This window comes from Notamacropus eugenii, chromosome 2 (genome assembly GCF_028372415.1).
Source record: "Notamacropus eugenii isolate mMacEug1 chromosome 2, mMacEug1.pri_v2, whole genome shotgun sequence".
In the NCBI taxonomy this organism is placed as follows: Eukaryota; Metazoa; Chordata; class Mammalia; order Diprotodontia; family Macropodidae; genus Notamacropus; species Notamacropus eugenii.
Window position 1 is genome coordinate 66,814,490 of NC_092873.1, and position 17,480 is coordinate 66,831,969.

Sequence of the window (17,480 nt, forward strand, 5' to 3'; positions counted from 1 at the left end):
TTATATTTCATATGTAAATATATAATTTGCTTTTAGCTCCCATTTGAAAATATTTATCTTATTTTATTGATACCTTCTGTTTTAACACCACAATATAAATATACCATAAATTATATGCATATAACAAATGTGTATTTATATTCTATACATACCCATAATATATGTGTATGTAGCAAATGTATATATACATAAAAGTGCATATCCATTCAGGCTGTCCCCAAAGTCTCCGTGCAGTTTTATGCACTAAAACCTGGTGCCTGAGGCAGTGATGCTGGAGTGACTGTAAATGCAGACCCCGGGGAGCCCAAATGTTACTGGAAATCAACAGATCCCAAGGCCAAGACCCACTGTCCATTTTCCATGGGACAGGATAACATGACCTCAGAGGGGAGAGGGCCCCACAACCACTTTTCTTATGACATTATCTCTGTGGATAGTGTGAGTGAAGGAGTCAAGTCACCAGCAGAGTGACCACAAGGAAAATTGCTAAAGAGGAAGAGACTGCCAAGACTGAGGCAGAGCCTTTGAAAGGACCCTCCATTCTGGCTCCTACTAGCTCCCAGGCAGAGCCCTAAGCCAGTTACTGAATGTCTAAGAGGGCATCGAAGTCCTTCTAAGGCATCTCCTCTCCACATTGTCCTTACTCTCCTGGGAGTGGGATCCCAAAGTCTCCATGTAACAAGATGCCATCCCAGGCATCCCGAGTGTGCCCCAGACCTTGCTTCCTTCATTATATTTCTGTTATACAGAAAAAGATGAACTAGTCATAGAGGATGAATAAGGATGACCAGGGGCCCCTATGTACCACTGGTACTCTTATAATGTCAGAAGAAATCAAGGAGGGCTCCCTGTTGGAGGGGTGGGCTCCATGGAAGGAAATGCATGACAAGGGTCTTGGGGGATGGTCACGCAAGGATGCACTGCAACCTACATCATAGGTGAGAACAGCGGAATTGATGAGATTCCTGAGAAGCAATGTTCTCATAAGTTCCAGTAAATAGGACCCACAGTCCACCCCGATCAGTATTTATCTGAAGGAGGTCACGGTAGCACTTCCTGTGACAGCAGGAAACCAGAGACCAAGTAGGTGCCCAGTGACTGGGGAGTGACCGAATGGTCTTTGGTAATGTGATGGGGTCTTATCAGGCTGTAAGAAATGCTGAATATGAAGCATCAGAGAAGTCTGGGAAGGTTTCTAAGAAGAGCAGGCGTGAAGTGAAAAGGGGCAGGAGAACAATAAACAGGGGCTACTACAATGTAACTCGAAATAGCAACAGAGTGACTAGGTAATTCTAATGACCTGGAGAAGAACTGGAAAAAATGCACCTCCCGCTCTTCATTGCAGAGGTGAGGGGCTATGGGTGTGGACTATAGTATTTACTAATATCTACATCTACATCTGTATCTATACAATATATAATATATGTACGCATTTTATATAAATACACATATATGCCTAGTACAGTACCTTAATACTTTAGTACCTTAGTATATATAGCACCTTAGTACTTTCTTCTACAAAACAATTAGCTCATATGAATTCAGGCTATAGTTTGTGTGTCCTTGAATACATACATCTAAGCTGCTGAAGGGACAGGATCTGTTTTTGTATCATGTTTCCATATTTCCCAGCATCTCACAAATGGCTCAGCACACAGTAGGCACTTCAGACAAAGGGCTCAGTGCACAGTAGGCACTTCAGCCTACTCATTGATTCGTTGATTTCTACTGCCACTGGAGGTTCTTGGGTTGGTTTTGCCAGACTTCTTGCTTTCTCTTTCTTTTCAGATCCTTGCTACAGATGATGGCTCATGGAGCAGGAGGAGTGGGACATCACAAACACAGAAGAAAGCAACACAACATCTTAGAAGAAATCAACAATCCTTTACAAGTGCCTCATTTTAGACAATTAGCTGTCCTTGTCAAGACAAGAGAAGCCACCTGTCTGCAGCAACTGAGATTCCCAGGACCCGGTCTCCTACAACCTGGCCTGGGAACTGCCCTGGAGAGGCATCATGAGGTCTGACCTTGCCTGAGCTTCTCCTGCCTGCAAGAGTCACTCAGCATTTGGAGCCTTGACCCCAGAACTCCCAGGGCTCTCCAGGTCAGGCAGCTGGTCAACTTGCATGACCATGTGCCAGGCCCTGTGCTGAGTGCTTTATACATATTACCTTGTTCCATCCTCCCAATGACCGTGGGAGGGAGGTACTGTTATTTGCTTCTTTTTACAGAAGAGGAAACTGAGGCAAAGAGAGATTAAAGTGACTTGCCCAGGGTCACACAGCTAAGAAGTGTCTGAGGCCAGATAGATTTGAACTCAGGACTTCCTGACATCAGAACCAGTATTCCTTTCACTGTGCTTCTTAGTCACCTGCTAGGGAGTCTATTTAAAAACCTATGTGAATTGCTTTAGCATGCAACTGGAAAATAAAATGTACAGGCAATGGGGTATAGAAATCTATTTTGCCCTACAGGAAAATAGAGAGGAGGGGAATGATAGAGAAGGGGTAATAGAAAGGAGGACAGACTGGAGGAAGGGGTGAATGGGGTACATGCTGGCCTGGGATGGAGGGGTAGGGAGAGATGGGGAAAAAATTCTAAATTCAAATTCTTGTGGAAGTGAATGTTGAGAACTGAAAAATAAATAAATTATGTATTTTTTTAAAAAAACTAACCAACAAAACCTACTATGTGTCAGGCGTAAACACTGGGGATACAAAGAAAGGCAAAAACAGGCCCTGAACTTAAGGAGCTTCTAATGTGAGGTGGGGAGGACAACCTGCAAACACCTGTGCACAAACAAGATATAGCGAGGACAAACTTGAGCCAAAAGAGAGGGGGAAGTGAGGGTGAGGCTTCAGTGGGGGCTGGGAGGGAGCCAAGGAAGTAGGAGCATGCTTTTGGTATGGAGGACAGAGGGGAAAAAGTCCACTAGATGGCCAGAGTCACTGGACTGCAGAGGCCATAGAGAAAGGTGGGAGAAGCGTGGGAAGGGAGGCAGGGGCCAGGCCAGGAAGGGCTTGGGAGGCCAAATAGAGGGTGTTCTCTTTGCTCCTGGAGGTGACAGCTGCAGAGCCATTGGAGGTTACTGAGTAGGGGAGTGACATAGTCAGATCTGCTCTTTAAGAAAATCACTTTAGTGATTGAATGGAGGGAGAAAGACTTGAGGCAGGCAGACGCCCACACTCCCTCCAGCAGCTACCGCCAGAGTCTAGGTGTGAGGTGCTCAGGGCCTGCACAAGGGAGTGGGCATCATAGGAAGAGATTTCCTTGCTTTAAGCAAAAATACTTTTAAAAAAATCAACCCTGTACATTCCAAAGTCTTTTTTTGATCTAACTCCACCACCAAGTTAATTATATCTTTCCTTTGGAGTACATAACATCATGTAATAGCTAGAGTGCTGGAGTCATGAGACCTGGGTTCAAATATCATCTCAGAAAATTATTTTGGATGACTCACTTGTCATCCTGAATCTGTAAAATGGGATAATAATTTCTTCCCTGCATGGCACAGTTATTGTAGGCACCAAGTGAGATAATAGAGATAACTGGAAAATAGCGTGTGTGTGTGTGTGCATGTGCATGTATGCATGTGCTGTGTATATGAATGCATGTGTGTGTGTGTGTGTGTGTGTGTGTGTGTGTGTGTGGTTAATTCTCCACCTCCTCCACTTTACCTTCAGGAGAAGTGCAGATGATCACATAAGACACAAAGTATCCTCTGGCTTTGACCCCCTTGGTTTGTGTTCCTGCAGCCACACACCACACAGCACACGGTACACACCACACACCTTCACACCACACAGCACCACACCACACACCACCCATTGCCACAAGGAATCTGTCTGGAGGATGCATCGCTCAGGTCTCTAGCTTCCTAACTAGTCATCTCTAGCAACCATTTGGTTTCTAAACAATCCATAAACAGTCTTGATCTTTGGTCTCCTTAATGGATTACTGCAAGGTCCAGCCAACCTTCCTCTCCCACAGCTGTTTCTTCCAAAAAACCTCATGCTGCCCCTACTCCAAAAGGTGACATCATGCCTTCCTTTCCTGGCACAGGATTTAGTGCTCCAAATCTCTGAATCTCCCCCAATGACTTCTCCATTAAGAATGGCCCCAAGTTATCTCCCTTTAAACCTCTCCTGCGACTGATAGTGCCATCGACAGTCCCTGGGTTCATCCCTTCCAAGTCTCCACTGCCACTTTCTTTTCCGTCTCCTTACTTCCTTCTCTCTTCCTGAAGTTTTCAATTGCTGCACAGATATCATGCTGGAGACCTTGTCTTTCTGGACACTGTCATGGCATCCTTCCTTTCTTCTTGTCTCATTTTCCCCATTCCTTCCTTAGAGAGGCAACCCAGTGTAGTAGACTGTCAGGCTTGGAGTCAGGGATTTGCCTTAGAATCCTGCCTCAGCCCTTGCTAGAATGTGACTGTGGAAAAGTCACATCACCTTGATACTCAGTTTCTTCATCTAAAATACACAAATACCTGTGGTTCTTACTTCACAACATCGTTTTGAAGTTTGAGGGAGGTGATGTTTATGGAACCCACCTTCTGGGACCCTGCCCAAAGACTTGGGCATGAAGCACAGAGAAATGGGGACTGTCCACAATTAGATGTTGCCTTTTGCTCAAAGTTTCCAAGAGATTTCAGACTTGATCTGAGGGTGGATTCCCCAGAGTGCCTCTGACTCTGACCTTTGGGAAGGGGTCTGTGGGTAGAAGACATGGAGCCAAGCTTGCAGGAAAGAGAGGTAGAGGATATTGCTAGAAAGAGGCACCTGTGAGGAATTACAGAGAGCAGACACAGGTCTGGCTTCCACCAGCAAAACAGAGGAAGCTGGAACTGGGATTGAAAGGACAAGAAAGCTCTTGTTTATCCTTCCTTGCTTCCCTTTCTCTACAGAAAAGAAGCCCAATGGTCCCATGATGGAAGTTTGTTCATCTTGTCTCCTCTGCTTCCTTCTGGGCTGAAGGAGCTTAGCCTTTGTTTTAAATGCTTGTTTTTAATTTTAATTTCTAAGTTTTTAAACTATAACTTAAAAATGTTAGCCAGTGTACCTGAACTGTTGTTGTATTCTACTTCTTGCTTCTATACAGAGGAAGAAAAGGCGAAAAAAGCATTCCCTGTTCGCTTTTGTGTCAACAGAAGTTGACCTGGGGGCTTGGAGCTAAGTTAGAATCATTTGGAAGGACAAGGAGCAATTGATGGTATACTTACCATGCCTGTCAAGAACCTGAGAGCGATATATTCTTAGTTTAAACCACAAGCTGTAAGAATAACAGATTGGGAAGAGAATGAAGGAAACATGGAAACATCCATATTTGATACAGTAGAGATTTAAAAGAAAGCCATGGCCTCACAAAGGGAGGAAGAGGGATGTGCTTTGAAAGAGAAGCCCATGGCCATGAAGGGGTGGGGCCTGCTAGGGAAGCTCCACCTACAAGAAGGATGTCTGAGCATGGATGGACGGGTCTGCTACAGGGTTAAAATGAAGGGCTGAAGCAAAATCTATTCTGCTTCAGCTGAATGCAGTGATGTTCATTACTGTATTAAAAATAACTGTTTAAGAGCATGTAAATGTGAAGTCCCCTTTGATTTATCAGAGGCTGTTGCTTTCACTGTTGAAGAAGATAATCATCGGGGAGGTGATGCCATGACATGTAAGTGAATTGGATTTAAGTGAGGCAGGGCTGGGCAAAGTCACCAGCCTCACTCTCTCCTCCAGGGTCATCTGGGTCCAATGGCCAGATATAGACCAGAACAACTGGAGATGACCCAGGATGCCATGGAGAACCTTGGCCTTTTCAAGCTAAGGCCTTTAACAGTTCTCAGTTGGACTGAGGCAACACCTTTGTTTTTACCAGTTGTTGGTATATGAAGTGCTATGGTTGTCTCATTTACTAATCTGCATATTTGCTTTGCTGTCACTGGCCACATTTCACCTGTTTAGAGAACTGCTTTATGGTGTCATTGTGGTATGACATTACCTGTTTGATATTCAGTTCAGCATAACATCGACTGATTCACTGAATGTTGTCATTGGCATGACCCCAGCCACTGGTGGTGATGTGAGGGGGGAGGCGTTAAAGACACATGGAAAGGCATGCATGTCTTTATACCCAGCTTTAAAGATGCTCCAGTGGAAGCATCTTGAAACAGGGAATGAGTGATTGGAGTTAAGTTGTTCTAACTCAGTAAGGAGTACTAAGTACTGAGGACTCTTGGTTGAAAAAGGCCAGTGAATGGGTGGGTTCAGGTATCTGAGGGATCATTTGTTACTGGATGTGACCATGGACTTGGACCTACTGAAGAGCCATAACTATTACACTGAGCCAGGAGGCACGTTGACCTGGACTATCAAACCATAAAAGCCAGGATACTGTCGGAGATCGACAGCAGAAAAGGACAGCATCCAAAAGTTAGGGGATGACTGGGGAACATCAATGGACAACTAAGGAGCCCCTGGACCAAGCACAGAAGTTCCTGTCCTCGGTCAAGATCCAGGAACTTGTATCCTGGATTTAAAGAGAAACGGAGGAAAAATAATGAAATTCACAGCAAAGATGAAACTCAAAGTCAGTTTCCTAATCTCACATCTAGAGTCAATAAGTACACTTAAGTTTATCTTGAACACATTTTGTTTTGTAAACGTGAATGAAATATCACCAATGAGCCGAAGCAGCAAGGTCCTCAAAGGGAGCAACAGAGGTCTCCTCTTTGCACAGATATAGCAATTAATAAAAGCTTTAACATTTCCTCATATATTAATCCATTCAACTATGAAGATCCCATATGTTCTAATAAAATTCCACCTTCATTACTGACATCCTCATTTTCTGTGCTTCAAGAGATTGGGGCTCTAGACTCAGTTCACATCCCTTCTCTAGCTGACCTCAAATTTTGCATCTATAAAGCCAGAGGAGTTTGATCTCCGGAACTTCTCCCAGTTCTGAAGATCTGTGGTCCTGTGATTGTACACTCATATTATAAAACTGCAATGTCTGTAGGCTTCTGGACGACTGAACCATCACAAACCAAACGCTCCAGAGGGATTCTTCATTCTCACATACAGGGACTCACCTTTTAATCCTTCCATGGAGAACAAGAGATAGAGGTGGCCTCTGACACCAAGCATTGCTTACCTTTCTTAAAGCTGATATTAAAATGCCTAAAACAGTGTCCTTCATACACCTCAGTCATCTAGAGAGAAGTTGTCTTACCTCAATGGCCAGCATCCAAATTAATCCCCTTGGTGAAACTATGTATTAGCAAAAACAGAGATGGAGATGACACAGGAAGATGAGAAGGAACACGGTAGCTGGTGCTAATGAATTACCTCCAGGAGCATATACCTTCATAACTCAAAATAGAAAAGGTCCTCCCCAGTAACTAGAGAGAACTGATTTTTATAATTCCCAAATATCTGGGTCTAAGCTGTAAATAACTGTGAAAAGTCTTCTCAAGAAATGGAAATGCTGAGTTCAGCAGACAGTCTTCTAATTCATATGCATGTGCACTGCTTAGGGATACCCTTGAGGAGAAGGGTCAAGGTACCATGTGTGTCCACATCCACACCCTAACTATAGCTCCTGGGCCCCCATGTGTTTGCTTTTGTAGTCATCCAGGGGAGATCACTAATTCAAAATAAAAGCATTAAATGAAATAGCACAGGAAGAAAAGTAGCAAGTAAAAATTTTTCCTATAAACTCTGTCCACATTGTTGCCCACAGATATACATGGTGTAGAGTGCATATACCTATGCATAGAAGGACACATGTATAAGGAACAGTGTGGGCAGAGAACATGGAGACCATGATGTCTTCTGGTGAGATCATGGTGCTGCTTTCTGCCAGCCCTGTTCACTGGCCCATGGCTCTCTCCTGAGTCTGTCACGTACTGTCATGTCTCTAATGCTCCCTGATTATTCCTCTGGGGGTCAACTTGGCCAGCCTGTTCCTGTTACCATCACCTCCAGGCCCTCCGCTGGAGTCTTTGGTACCCCCTTTTCCCTCAGAACCATCTGGGAACAGACTGATGCCTTTTAGATGAGAAACTTTAGCTCTTTTTGTGAGACAGCCTTGTCCTTTCTGAGGCCCAGAGGCATTTGGCGACCTGCCCAAGGTCACTGAGGTGAGAAGTTTGAGGGGACATTTGAACCCCCAATTCAGCACACTTTTCACTGCATTCTGTGCCTCCTGGATTTGAATGTCATCCCCACTCTTTCAAAACATGGGCTGTGCTCCCCCTGACTCAACGGACCCTCACTTTGTGAATTTTTCACTAGAGGAGATAAGAAGAGCTGGTGACTATTTTTCACTTTCCAGATGACTTCTGGACCAGAATGACTTCTCGTCATTATGGAGCATTCCTCTGGACAACTGCCAGGGCTGCACCAGGGATGGGGATGAGGGTACACTCAGCAGCCTCTTCTGACTCTTTTCCACCATCATCCGTGTTTTCTTCACTTACATGCCTCTTGCCCCTGAACTGAGTGTAACTGGACATTTTGGCACCAGGGGCAAGCAGCTCCACTCAAGGGAGGCCTATGGGCAGGGCCTCTTAGTTTAGTGTTTGTACCCTCAGCTCCTATCTCAGAGCAAGGATGGGCAAGGACTTGTTTTTCTTTGCATCTCTACCTAGGATGGCTAATGAAGGGCATGTAAAGGTCGTACCGTCCTCAAATCAATCTTGCCATTAAAAAGTGAAAATGAAGCAAGAAGAAATTAAGAGGTATTCACTTGGACTGGGAGGGAGATCTGCTTCTATAGTGTCCTGTGCCCAGCTGAAAGGGCACAGTTCCATTTTTATGCTTTCTTCACTTCCTGGATGAAACAGCCCAGTCTAGTTCAGCCTCTGCCCTCCCTCTGGACAGCATCCTGACTCCCTCTGCTCACCTCCTGCTCCAGCCTCTACATCCACACATTGGCTTTTTCTTCTTTTGTTAAAAGCAACTTAAATCAAAGTTTTTGCGATACTGAAATATTTGGGTGAAAATTGGTATCTTGGGGGTTAGTCTTTGGGGGTTCTGGAATACTTAATTTTTCTTATTAAGATGAATGGAAATGGGGTTTTTTATTAGATGGATTTTTTTGTCAAGTGGACAATTTTTATGGACTAGATTTTGTCTACATAGTGAGGGAAAGGAAAAATGAGCATATGTCATTGGGGGGCAGGGGCAGAGGCAGGGGGCAAGATAGCAGCACTTCAGGGCAAGGACACTCAGGTGGCCTTATTCCAGGTTCACCAATCATTAGGGTTTTATCTTGGGAAGGAAACAAGCATTTATTTAGTGTCCACAGTACGCCTGATGCTGTGCCAAACACTACAAATGTCATTCCATTTGTAAGCCTGGAAGACAGATGTTATTATGATTCCCATTTCACAGTTGAGGAAGCCAAGGCAGCCAGAGGTGAAGTGACTCACCCAGGGTCACACAGCTAGGAGATGTCTGAGGCTGAATTTGAACTCAGGTCTTCCTGACTCCAAACCCAGCCCCCTGTCCACTGCTCTATCCTTCCCTGTGTCAAGTTAGAGAATATAGGTGAAGGGCTCTGAAAAGACTGTTAAGTGCTTAAGATAACAGGGAAGTAGTGTGGTCAATTGGGTGGAGAGTGCCTACCTTGGGGGCAGGACACCTGGACTTGAGTCCCCACACTTGACACTTCATGAGAAGAAGCTTCCTTCTTCCTTTCCACCCAACCCCCCTTTAATTATTTAGATGACAAGGGAAGAATTTTAACTATGGCAGAGCATTACTTTCTTTGGACTCTACCTGTGTGGCCGTGGGTGAATCATTCGATGTTGCTTGGCCAGTTACCCCATCTGTGAAATCAAAGGACTCTGAACACAGAGAACCCCTCTGTTTGTCCAGGGGCTCTCAGCCTCTCAGAAAGCTTCTAAAAATGATTAACTGATGAATAACTGGGCTCTTCACTCCTTCATTGGGAGTTCTGTCTCCCAGGAAAACCAGAGGCCAGGACCATTGGGAAAAATAGAAAAAGAGGAGAGAGGAATGAATTTAAAACTTACTTAGTTGATATTGAAGTACTGAGAATGGCTTTATAGTTAATAGAAGTAATCGGTGAGCTAATGAGTCTCTCCTAGTCTTTTTTGGAGGATGGGAGGTGATGGGGGAGGGAAATGCTAAATTCTCTCTCAGTGCTTTTGTTTCCACAGGGACCAGCACATTCATACATTTAAAATGTTCCTGCTGTGAGGCTCAAGTTAACCCTAAGGACGAGACACTATTACATTTCATTGCTTCCAAAAATAGGTCACTTGTGGATCTGCCAGGTGGCGGGGGACTAAGTCTAAGGAAACACCAGCACCAAAAATCACATTGCATTTTACTGCATGCTGGTAATAAAATGAACTTAGTACTGTAAATATATTTTTAATGGTCCTCTAAACAGATTATGTCAGGGGCTTCCATTAAGCCCTTTAAATCTCCTGCACATGAAGGCTTCTGCGTGCCTTCTCGTTGCACCACTAATGCATGGGAATTTTCTGTGGCAATGGAAATGTCCCCATCCACTTGTATCAAGATATTTTTAAAAGGAATCCATTTGTGAGATCCGGTGATTGGAATAGCTAACATCTTCCCTAAGGGAACATCCCAAGCTCTGCCAGCTCACTGAAAACTGGATTTGGATAACATCAGGTACAATGCACCCAAATGGGGACTTTGGTCCTTTGCTGGCTGGGCCCCAGAGAACACCATGAGGGTACATGGTAGAGGGGCCTTAGTAGAGCTCTATGAATGGGTAGGAGCAACTTTAATGTGTGTGCTATGGTCAATGTTCACATGAATTGAATGGGATGGTGAGATTTCAGTTTTCAACATTAACCAAAACATAACCCTTCCACTGCCCCCTTTCACATTGTGAATATTTTGCTGTCAGTCTAAAAATTGAAACAAGCCACTTAGGCTAAGACTGGACATTCTCCTGTTAGTGAATATTCCAAACTATAATGTACTTCTCTTTCAAGAATGTATGACTTGATCATGAAGTATGGTCCTTCCACAACCTTGGGTGACTTGGGAAATGGTCACTTAGCTTGCTGTAACCCAAGCAAACCCAAACCCAGGATCAGCCTCTGAAGGAAGGTCTCCTTAGAAGACACTCATGCCATAGTCAGGCTCATCCTGAGCTTGGTGGGACCTATCTAGGCTTTTTCTGGGACCAGGGTCACATCTGTATCAGGATGTGGCACCAGAAGTCTTTAGTGTGCTGTGTGTGTGCGTGCCTGTGCGTGTGTTGTGGGAGGAGAAGGGGAATAGGAGAAAATCTGAACTTGTGATTTCATGGGGAACCCCTGATATATAAACTTCCTTCACCAGGGCAAAGCAGCGACTCAGAGCCTTTGACAATGGTCTGGGGGCACAGAGATAATGTGACCAGTGACCATTGGTCACTCATAGCTAGTATGTGTCAGAGGCAGGAGTCCAACCTTGCTTCTGGACTGCAAGGCTGGCCTTCTTTCCATTCTGCTGCTCTGCTCTTAGCTAGGGTCCCCCCTGGGCGGTGCAGGAAAATCCTAGTAGCAGCTGCTGTGCTATGCACGTTGGAAAGCATCACGAGGCATCCTCAGATCCCTGGACATGAGCACTGCTGGGACTGAGATGGTCTCCACCTCCCCTGGGATTAGTGGTAGGCCGGGTCTGAGCAGGGCTTCCCAGCTCCTGTTGCCGCTTGTAAACACCCAGAGTCAAACCTGTTTTGTTGGACTCCGGTGCTGACACTCGCAATTAGTTTCAACAGACTGAGAACAAGAACATGGACAGAAGACGAAGCTGGTGCTGGGATGAGCTTTTTTCTTTTTATTTACACCACAAGAATAACAAGTTGTCATAATGTGGTACAAAATACTGGACTCCTAAGAAAGTTCCAATAGAAGTCGGTACTGTCAGAGAAAGACACCATTGGCCAGTGGGGGGAAATGAACCAGAACAAAATGAGGATGAGAATGAGGAAACAACAGTGACCAAAAAAAAAAAAAAAAAAAAAAAGGAAGAAAGAAAAAGAAAGACAGACCTCTGGGTCCACTGAGCAAAGGCAAGGGCCATGGGCAGAGGTTGGCACCAAGAATGCCACTGCCCTTCCTGGGCGGGAGATTGTGTCTGAATGACAGAGGAAAGTGGGAGCTGCTACCAATGGTGACGTCGTTCTGAGCATGGATAGGTAGAAAGGAGAATATAATATAGTTACAGCTTTGGATACTATATATCTGTAATAAGCTCTTGGGAGAATAATGCTTCAACTCCCCTTTTTATATATATATATCATATATATATATATATATATATATAAGTCTGTCATCCCCATAAATGGAAAATATCGCCTCCACTATGGAGCACACACACAAAATTGTTAGATTTTTTTTTTTCTTTCAATAGGATACTTTTGAAATTAACATCAAAGACAGAGGGAAGCCGGCCTCCAAACGACTTAGCTTCAGAAGAATAAAGAAACTTTGGGTTTCCTTTCAATGCAGTCGATAGAATATTTTTTTAAACCACAGTGTTGCTCACGTAGTCCGAGACTGTTTATCGGAACGTGAGATCGATGGATAATTTCATCTAAAAGTCACTTTAGAAAAGGGTGGTGGTGCTGATGGGGTGGCTTAGAAGTTAACTCTTTAGGCTCCACGTCAGGTTTTTTTTGTCCAAACCAAGTATGGTCTTCGAGAAAAGGTTGCATTCACTCACCCCCAGAAAGGAAATGAAACAAACCAAACAAAAACCATGTCTCTCCCCCTCCCTCCCACCCCAGGAACAAAAAATCTTTGAAGAGACCCAGGCATTTTCCATTTTGCATTCGGCAGCAGTGAAGTTTCTCCAAAACACTGTTTCCACATAAATACAATAAACTCTAAGAGTGCTCGATAAACTTTTTCCTTAAAATGACAAAGGTCTGAGCAGTCCTTTTATTTCTCTTACAATAAAAAGCACAAATTCTTCAGAATAAGTTCAGTAAGACGCAAACATCCCCCCTCCCCACTCTCCTTCCATATTTTGCTTTACAGAAAATGTCCCACCTTTTAAAAAATCTGCAAATGCCGCGAGAGGGGGAAAATAGGTTTTTTTGTTTTTTGTTCCCCCCCCCCCCAAAGCTGCCAAGTTTGGCGTGCAAAATCTGTATACAATAGAAAGACATGCCAACCTTACAGACCATGCAACCTCAAGGTGTAGGAAACTTAAAAAAATATATTCATATATATTTATATATATTTATATATATATCAATGCCCGTAAAACACGTGGGCCCCAAAGTTTACAAAAAGCAGAATGGAATGAATACATGACTGTGACGAATACAAAGGAATGTTCTATATAGAAAATAAAAACAAAGCTGAAAAACAACTCCCCCTCCCCCAGCACCTCATCAACAGGGGCTGTGGGGGTCCTACAAACCTGCCCCTTGCAGATTCTGGGTCTAAGACCACTGAAAAAAAAGAAACCACTATTCTTCTTCTCCAAACAGATAAGAGATAAAAGTTAAGAAATGGGAGAAACAAACGGCTTTGACAAGAGGCCCTTTCAAACCAGGGCCCACTGAACACCAATCTGGGGGGAGCAGCTACTGATAGGCCCCAGCTGGGTAGAAATGGGGTCTCTGGCCCGCCCACCAGCGTCTGTAGGTGGGGGAGCAACCTCGGGGCTTCTGCTGGTGGAGCGCAGGCACCTCCTGGAGGGTCGGAGATGCTCAGGCTCCAGGGGTGGAATAATGAAAAGGACAGATGGGGATAGTGGCTTCCAGCCACCCAAGCTGCTCCAGGAGTGCCAATGGTGACCCCCCACCCCTCCCCCAGGGGGCCAGTAAAGTGCTCACTCACCGACCCTGTGGACCAACATTTGAAAAATGCCCCAGGAGCCTCGGCAAAAGGTGCAAGTGAGAAATGGGGTAAAGAAAGCATTCCCCCTGGGATCGGCATGAGAACCGAGAGCTAAGGGAAGCTCCATCCATGGGCCAGTGGCAATTGTGGTCAGCCCGGGAGAGGGGGAGCCCACAATACCGCCACAGAAAGAACAAGTGCGGGCCATCCCTAGCCAAAGACAAAAACCAAAGGGAGACAGTCGATGCTTTAAGAAGATGACTGAAGGAAGCTGATAAACCAAAGGGGATTTAACTTGATGGGTCTTTGCAACATGCAGTAAATAGCACAAAGTCCAAAAATGATAACTGGGCCACAGAAAGGTCCCAATCATCTCTCGCATCTTGTAAAAACGACAAAGAACTCTTTTTTTCTCTCTAGCAACTGCTTGCAGTGAAGAGGGAACCCTGAAAAACACCCCCCTGTTGCTGTTGACGCTGAATGCTATGCTCCAGAAAACAGCTTGGAAAAGTCTAAGGGATGGATGGGGGGGTGCGTGTGCCCACTTCTGTGCTGCGAGGGCAGAGGAGAAAAAACGATTCCTTCCTTCCCTTGGCCCCCCTCTCAACCAAAAAACCCTAAAACCTCAAAAGAAAAACAATCCTGTCCAAAAAACGCCAAGGAGCCAGATCAAGTTTTAGAAGTTATGGGGTGCTCAGCCCACTTGGGCCGTTCTGCACCCAAGTCCTGCCCTTCTCAGTTGGTTGAGGCTAAAGGAAGAAATCCACCCATGCCGTTAGTGTTGATCGGAAAAGCTGAAGTGTAAACTAGACCAAGCTCAGAAAATTCCTTGGCTGCCCCTTCCCTGTAGAGGGGACTATCCCCCCCACCCCCACAGTTTCAAATTCTTTCCACAAGTCTGAATTCAATCAATTTTGGAATGAAAATGGTGACTTCAAATGTCACCAAAAAAAGGAAAGAGAAAACACGGGTTGTCCAGAGGAGTGAATTGTACTATTCTGTAGACTTGGGGAAAAAAAACCAAAAACGTGTCAATCGGTCTCCTGCAGCCCCATACTCCAGTAATACGCATCTGGAGCTTCGGGAGTGAGGGTCGAAACCAGATGGCAGAAAGTAAAAAAAAAGGAAAAACAACACACGTTGCCCCTGTTCAACATTCTGAAAAGCATTTTTTTCCCCCAAAGGTCTTTGGAGAACAAAAGTTAAAATTCTATCTTAACAATGGTGTTTCAAGGAAGAAATGATATTTGTCAAGGCTGACACGTCTTCCTCAGCGGAGCTGTATGCCAACAACAGCAGAGGGGGCCCCCACGTGATGCTACAATGTGGAAGGTCCAAAACATCCCAGCTCCTTGACGTCCTTTGGAGAACAGAACTTAGGAAAGAGACCTTGGCTGATGTCGTTCCACAGGCAAGACCCCAAGAGCCCTCTTTTCATTAAATGCTCCATTTCTGAAAACAAACTCTAACTGTAACGTCTCCTCAGCCTGGCAGAAAGATGCTGACTGTACAAAAAACAAAACAAAACAATCCCCAAAATAATAATAAAAAACTGAGACCCTAAAAAGTTTTAAAAAAATGTACAAGTGAGGACTGAGGCAAGAAAGGCCTTTGGACATCATTACTAGTCAGAAAACTGCCCAATGGAAAACAAATGTGAAATCCACACGAACGAGGTTTCTTCAGTATTGGAAAACATCGATACAAAAATCCACACTAAATTTCTCTAGTTCTTGCTACCCCCCGCCAAAAGAACCCCAAACTGATCGTGTGCATGTGTGTGAAAGCGGGGGGGCAGAGGGCCTGTTAGAAAAGAAATCCAACATAACAAACAGAACCTGAAATGAAAATGCAAACATGGAGGGTAGTTGCCCAGTGGCTAATGTGCTGGCGATCTGAAGGCTTTCCAATTTGCTCTTTCCCTCAGCACCGGTCCGGTCCAATTCACAAGGAAACCATTTGCTAGGGACCTTTAAAAGGTGACTTTTACAATCTGCATTTATTATATTTACCTTTTTATGTCTTCTATAAATGCATTATAAATATCTTATCAAGATTTCATAAGAATCAAGTTTCTAAGCTTGGAGTACATTTGGAATATACATTATACATACATATATATATATCTCTATTTATACCTACATTTGAAGCAATACCTCATGCTAGTCTGCTCTCAGGGAAAAGCACCCCAATCTTAAAACTGCAAGTGTGTCTATTACATGCGTCAACAACCAAATTGCTGTGTTCAACTGTTGTATAATCAATGCCGGAAAGAAAACGCCTTGGATTGTTTTAAATTTGTCAGACTTCAAAACACCCAACAGTATTTGCCACTTTGGGGGCAACTCCCTTAATTTGTCTTAAACAGCAATGAAATGAAGTAGAACCACAAAAAAACAAACAAAAAACCAACCGAACCGAACCGACCCAACCCAACCGTCCCCCCAACTCAGGAGAGAATTCCTGAGATGCTGCAGGCAGGGAGGCAGGCCTGCCTTCAGTCCTAATGCAAGCACAGGCCGGAGGCCCGGGCCCGCTCGCTCCCTCCCTCACTCTCTTGCTCGCTCTGGGCTCGCTGGCAGATCTCGGGCTCTGTCAGCCAGAGGAAGTCACTCCACAGAGTCCTGCTTTTTAAGGCATTGTCCTTCAAACTTCTGAAAAATCAGCCACACCAAAGCCATCAGATCAATTGAAAAAAAGGCACAAACTCTCATCTTCAGGCGGCTTTGAAAAGCTAAAGCCGCTTCCTCCCGGGTGGGCACGCCTGATAGTTTCTGTTTTTGTTCTATTAAAAAAGAGAGAGAGATTAGTCTTCTTGCCCCCCACCCTCCCCATTAAAAACCCACCCTTGCGCATCCTCAGGGTTTGGAGACGATGCTTCTGACTCCCAGGCAGGCGAGAGTCATCAACCCTTTTCCCCCTTTTCTTTTCTCTCCTTTCATTTTTCTAAAAAAACAAACAAACAAGCTACACGGTGAGTCGAGTGGTTTCAACGGAGACTGTGGAATTGTGGGTAATCAAACCTTAAGCACCAGTTTTAACGAAGTTTGTTTTCTGTATTATTAGAGCTTTGAAACTTGGTCTCCTCGGCGGCGGCCGTTGCCTGTTTTCACGTCACACGGCCCATCACCCCAGGGCTGCCACCGGCTGCTTCTTCCTCACGGTTCCCACTTTGGAGTGGAGAAAGAGCGCCTGGCTCACACGTGGCGATGTCTGCAGGTGGGGGGGTGGGTGCGTGCGTGTCTATATATCTATGGACCTAGATATATATCTAGATGTGTATCGAGAGATCTGTAGATGCAGAAAGACTCGTTTTCCGTATCCAGAAAGACCAGTCCTGTTGTTACGTCACACCTGGCTGTCCTTGTGTATTCTGGGAGAACACCCTGACCGGACGCAGGAGGAACAAGACGAATTTTCTTGGCAGAGCTTCAAGACAAAAGACGCACAAACCAGAGACCAGCAGATTTGAGCTGGACGCTACAGGGGGGGCTCCTCTTCCATGGGCTCATCATCTGACCTGTGATGTCACCCCAAAGCCACAGAAGGGGAAAGGGACATGGAAAGAGGCAGTGGAGGAGTTGGGGTAAGGAGGGAGGGGAGAGGGAGGGAGGGAAGGAGGGAGAAAGAGAGAAAG

At 44.9% G+C, this 17,480-nt stretch overlaps 1 protein-coding gene across 6 annotated transcripts in view; it reads right to left on the reverse strand.

The window, feature by feature from the left end:
* Nucleotides 1–11,802: 11,802 nt before the first annotated feature.
* HDAC4 (histone deacetylase 4) overlaps nucleotides 11,803–17,480 on the reverse strand; it is a 268,595-nt gene continuing 262,917 nt past the window's right edge. For all 6 annotated transcript variants that reach the window (XM_072640709.1, XM_072640708.1, XM_072640711.1 and 3 more), the window contains one exon: nucleotides 11,803–17,363. In XM_072640709.1, the coding sequence (XP_072496810.1) occupies nucleotides 17,324–17,363 (40 nt within the window). In that variant the 3' untranslated portion in view covers nucleotides 11,803–17,323. The remainder of the gene's footprint in view (nucleotides 17,364–17,480) is intronic.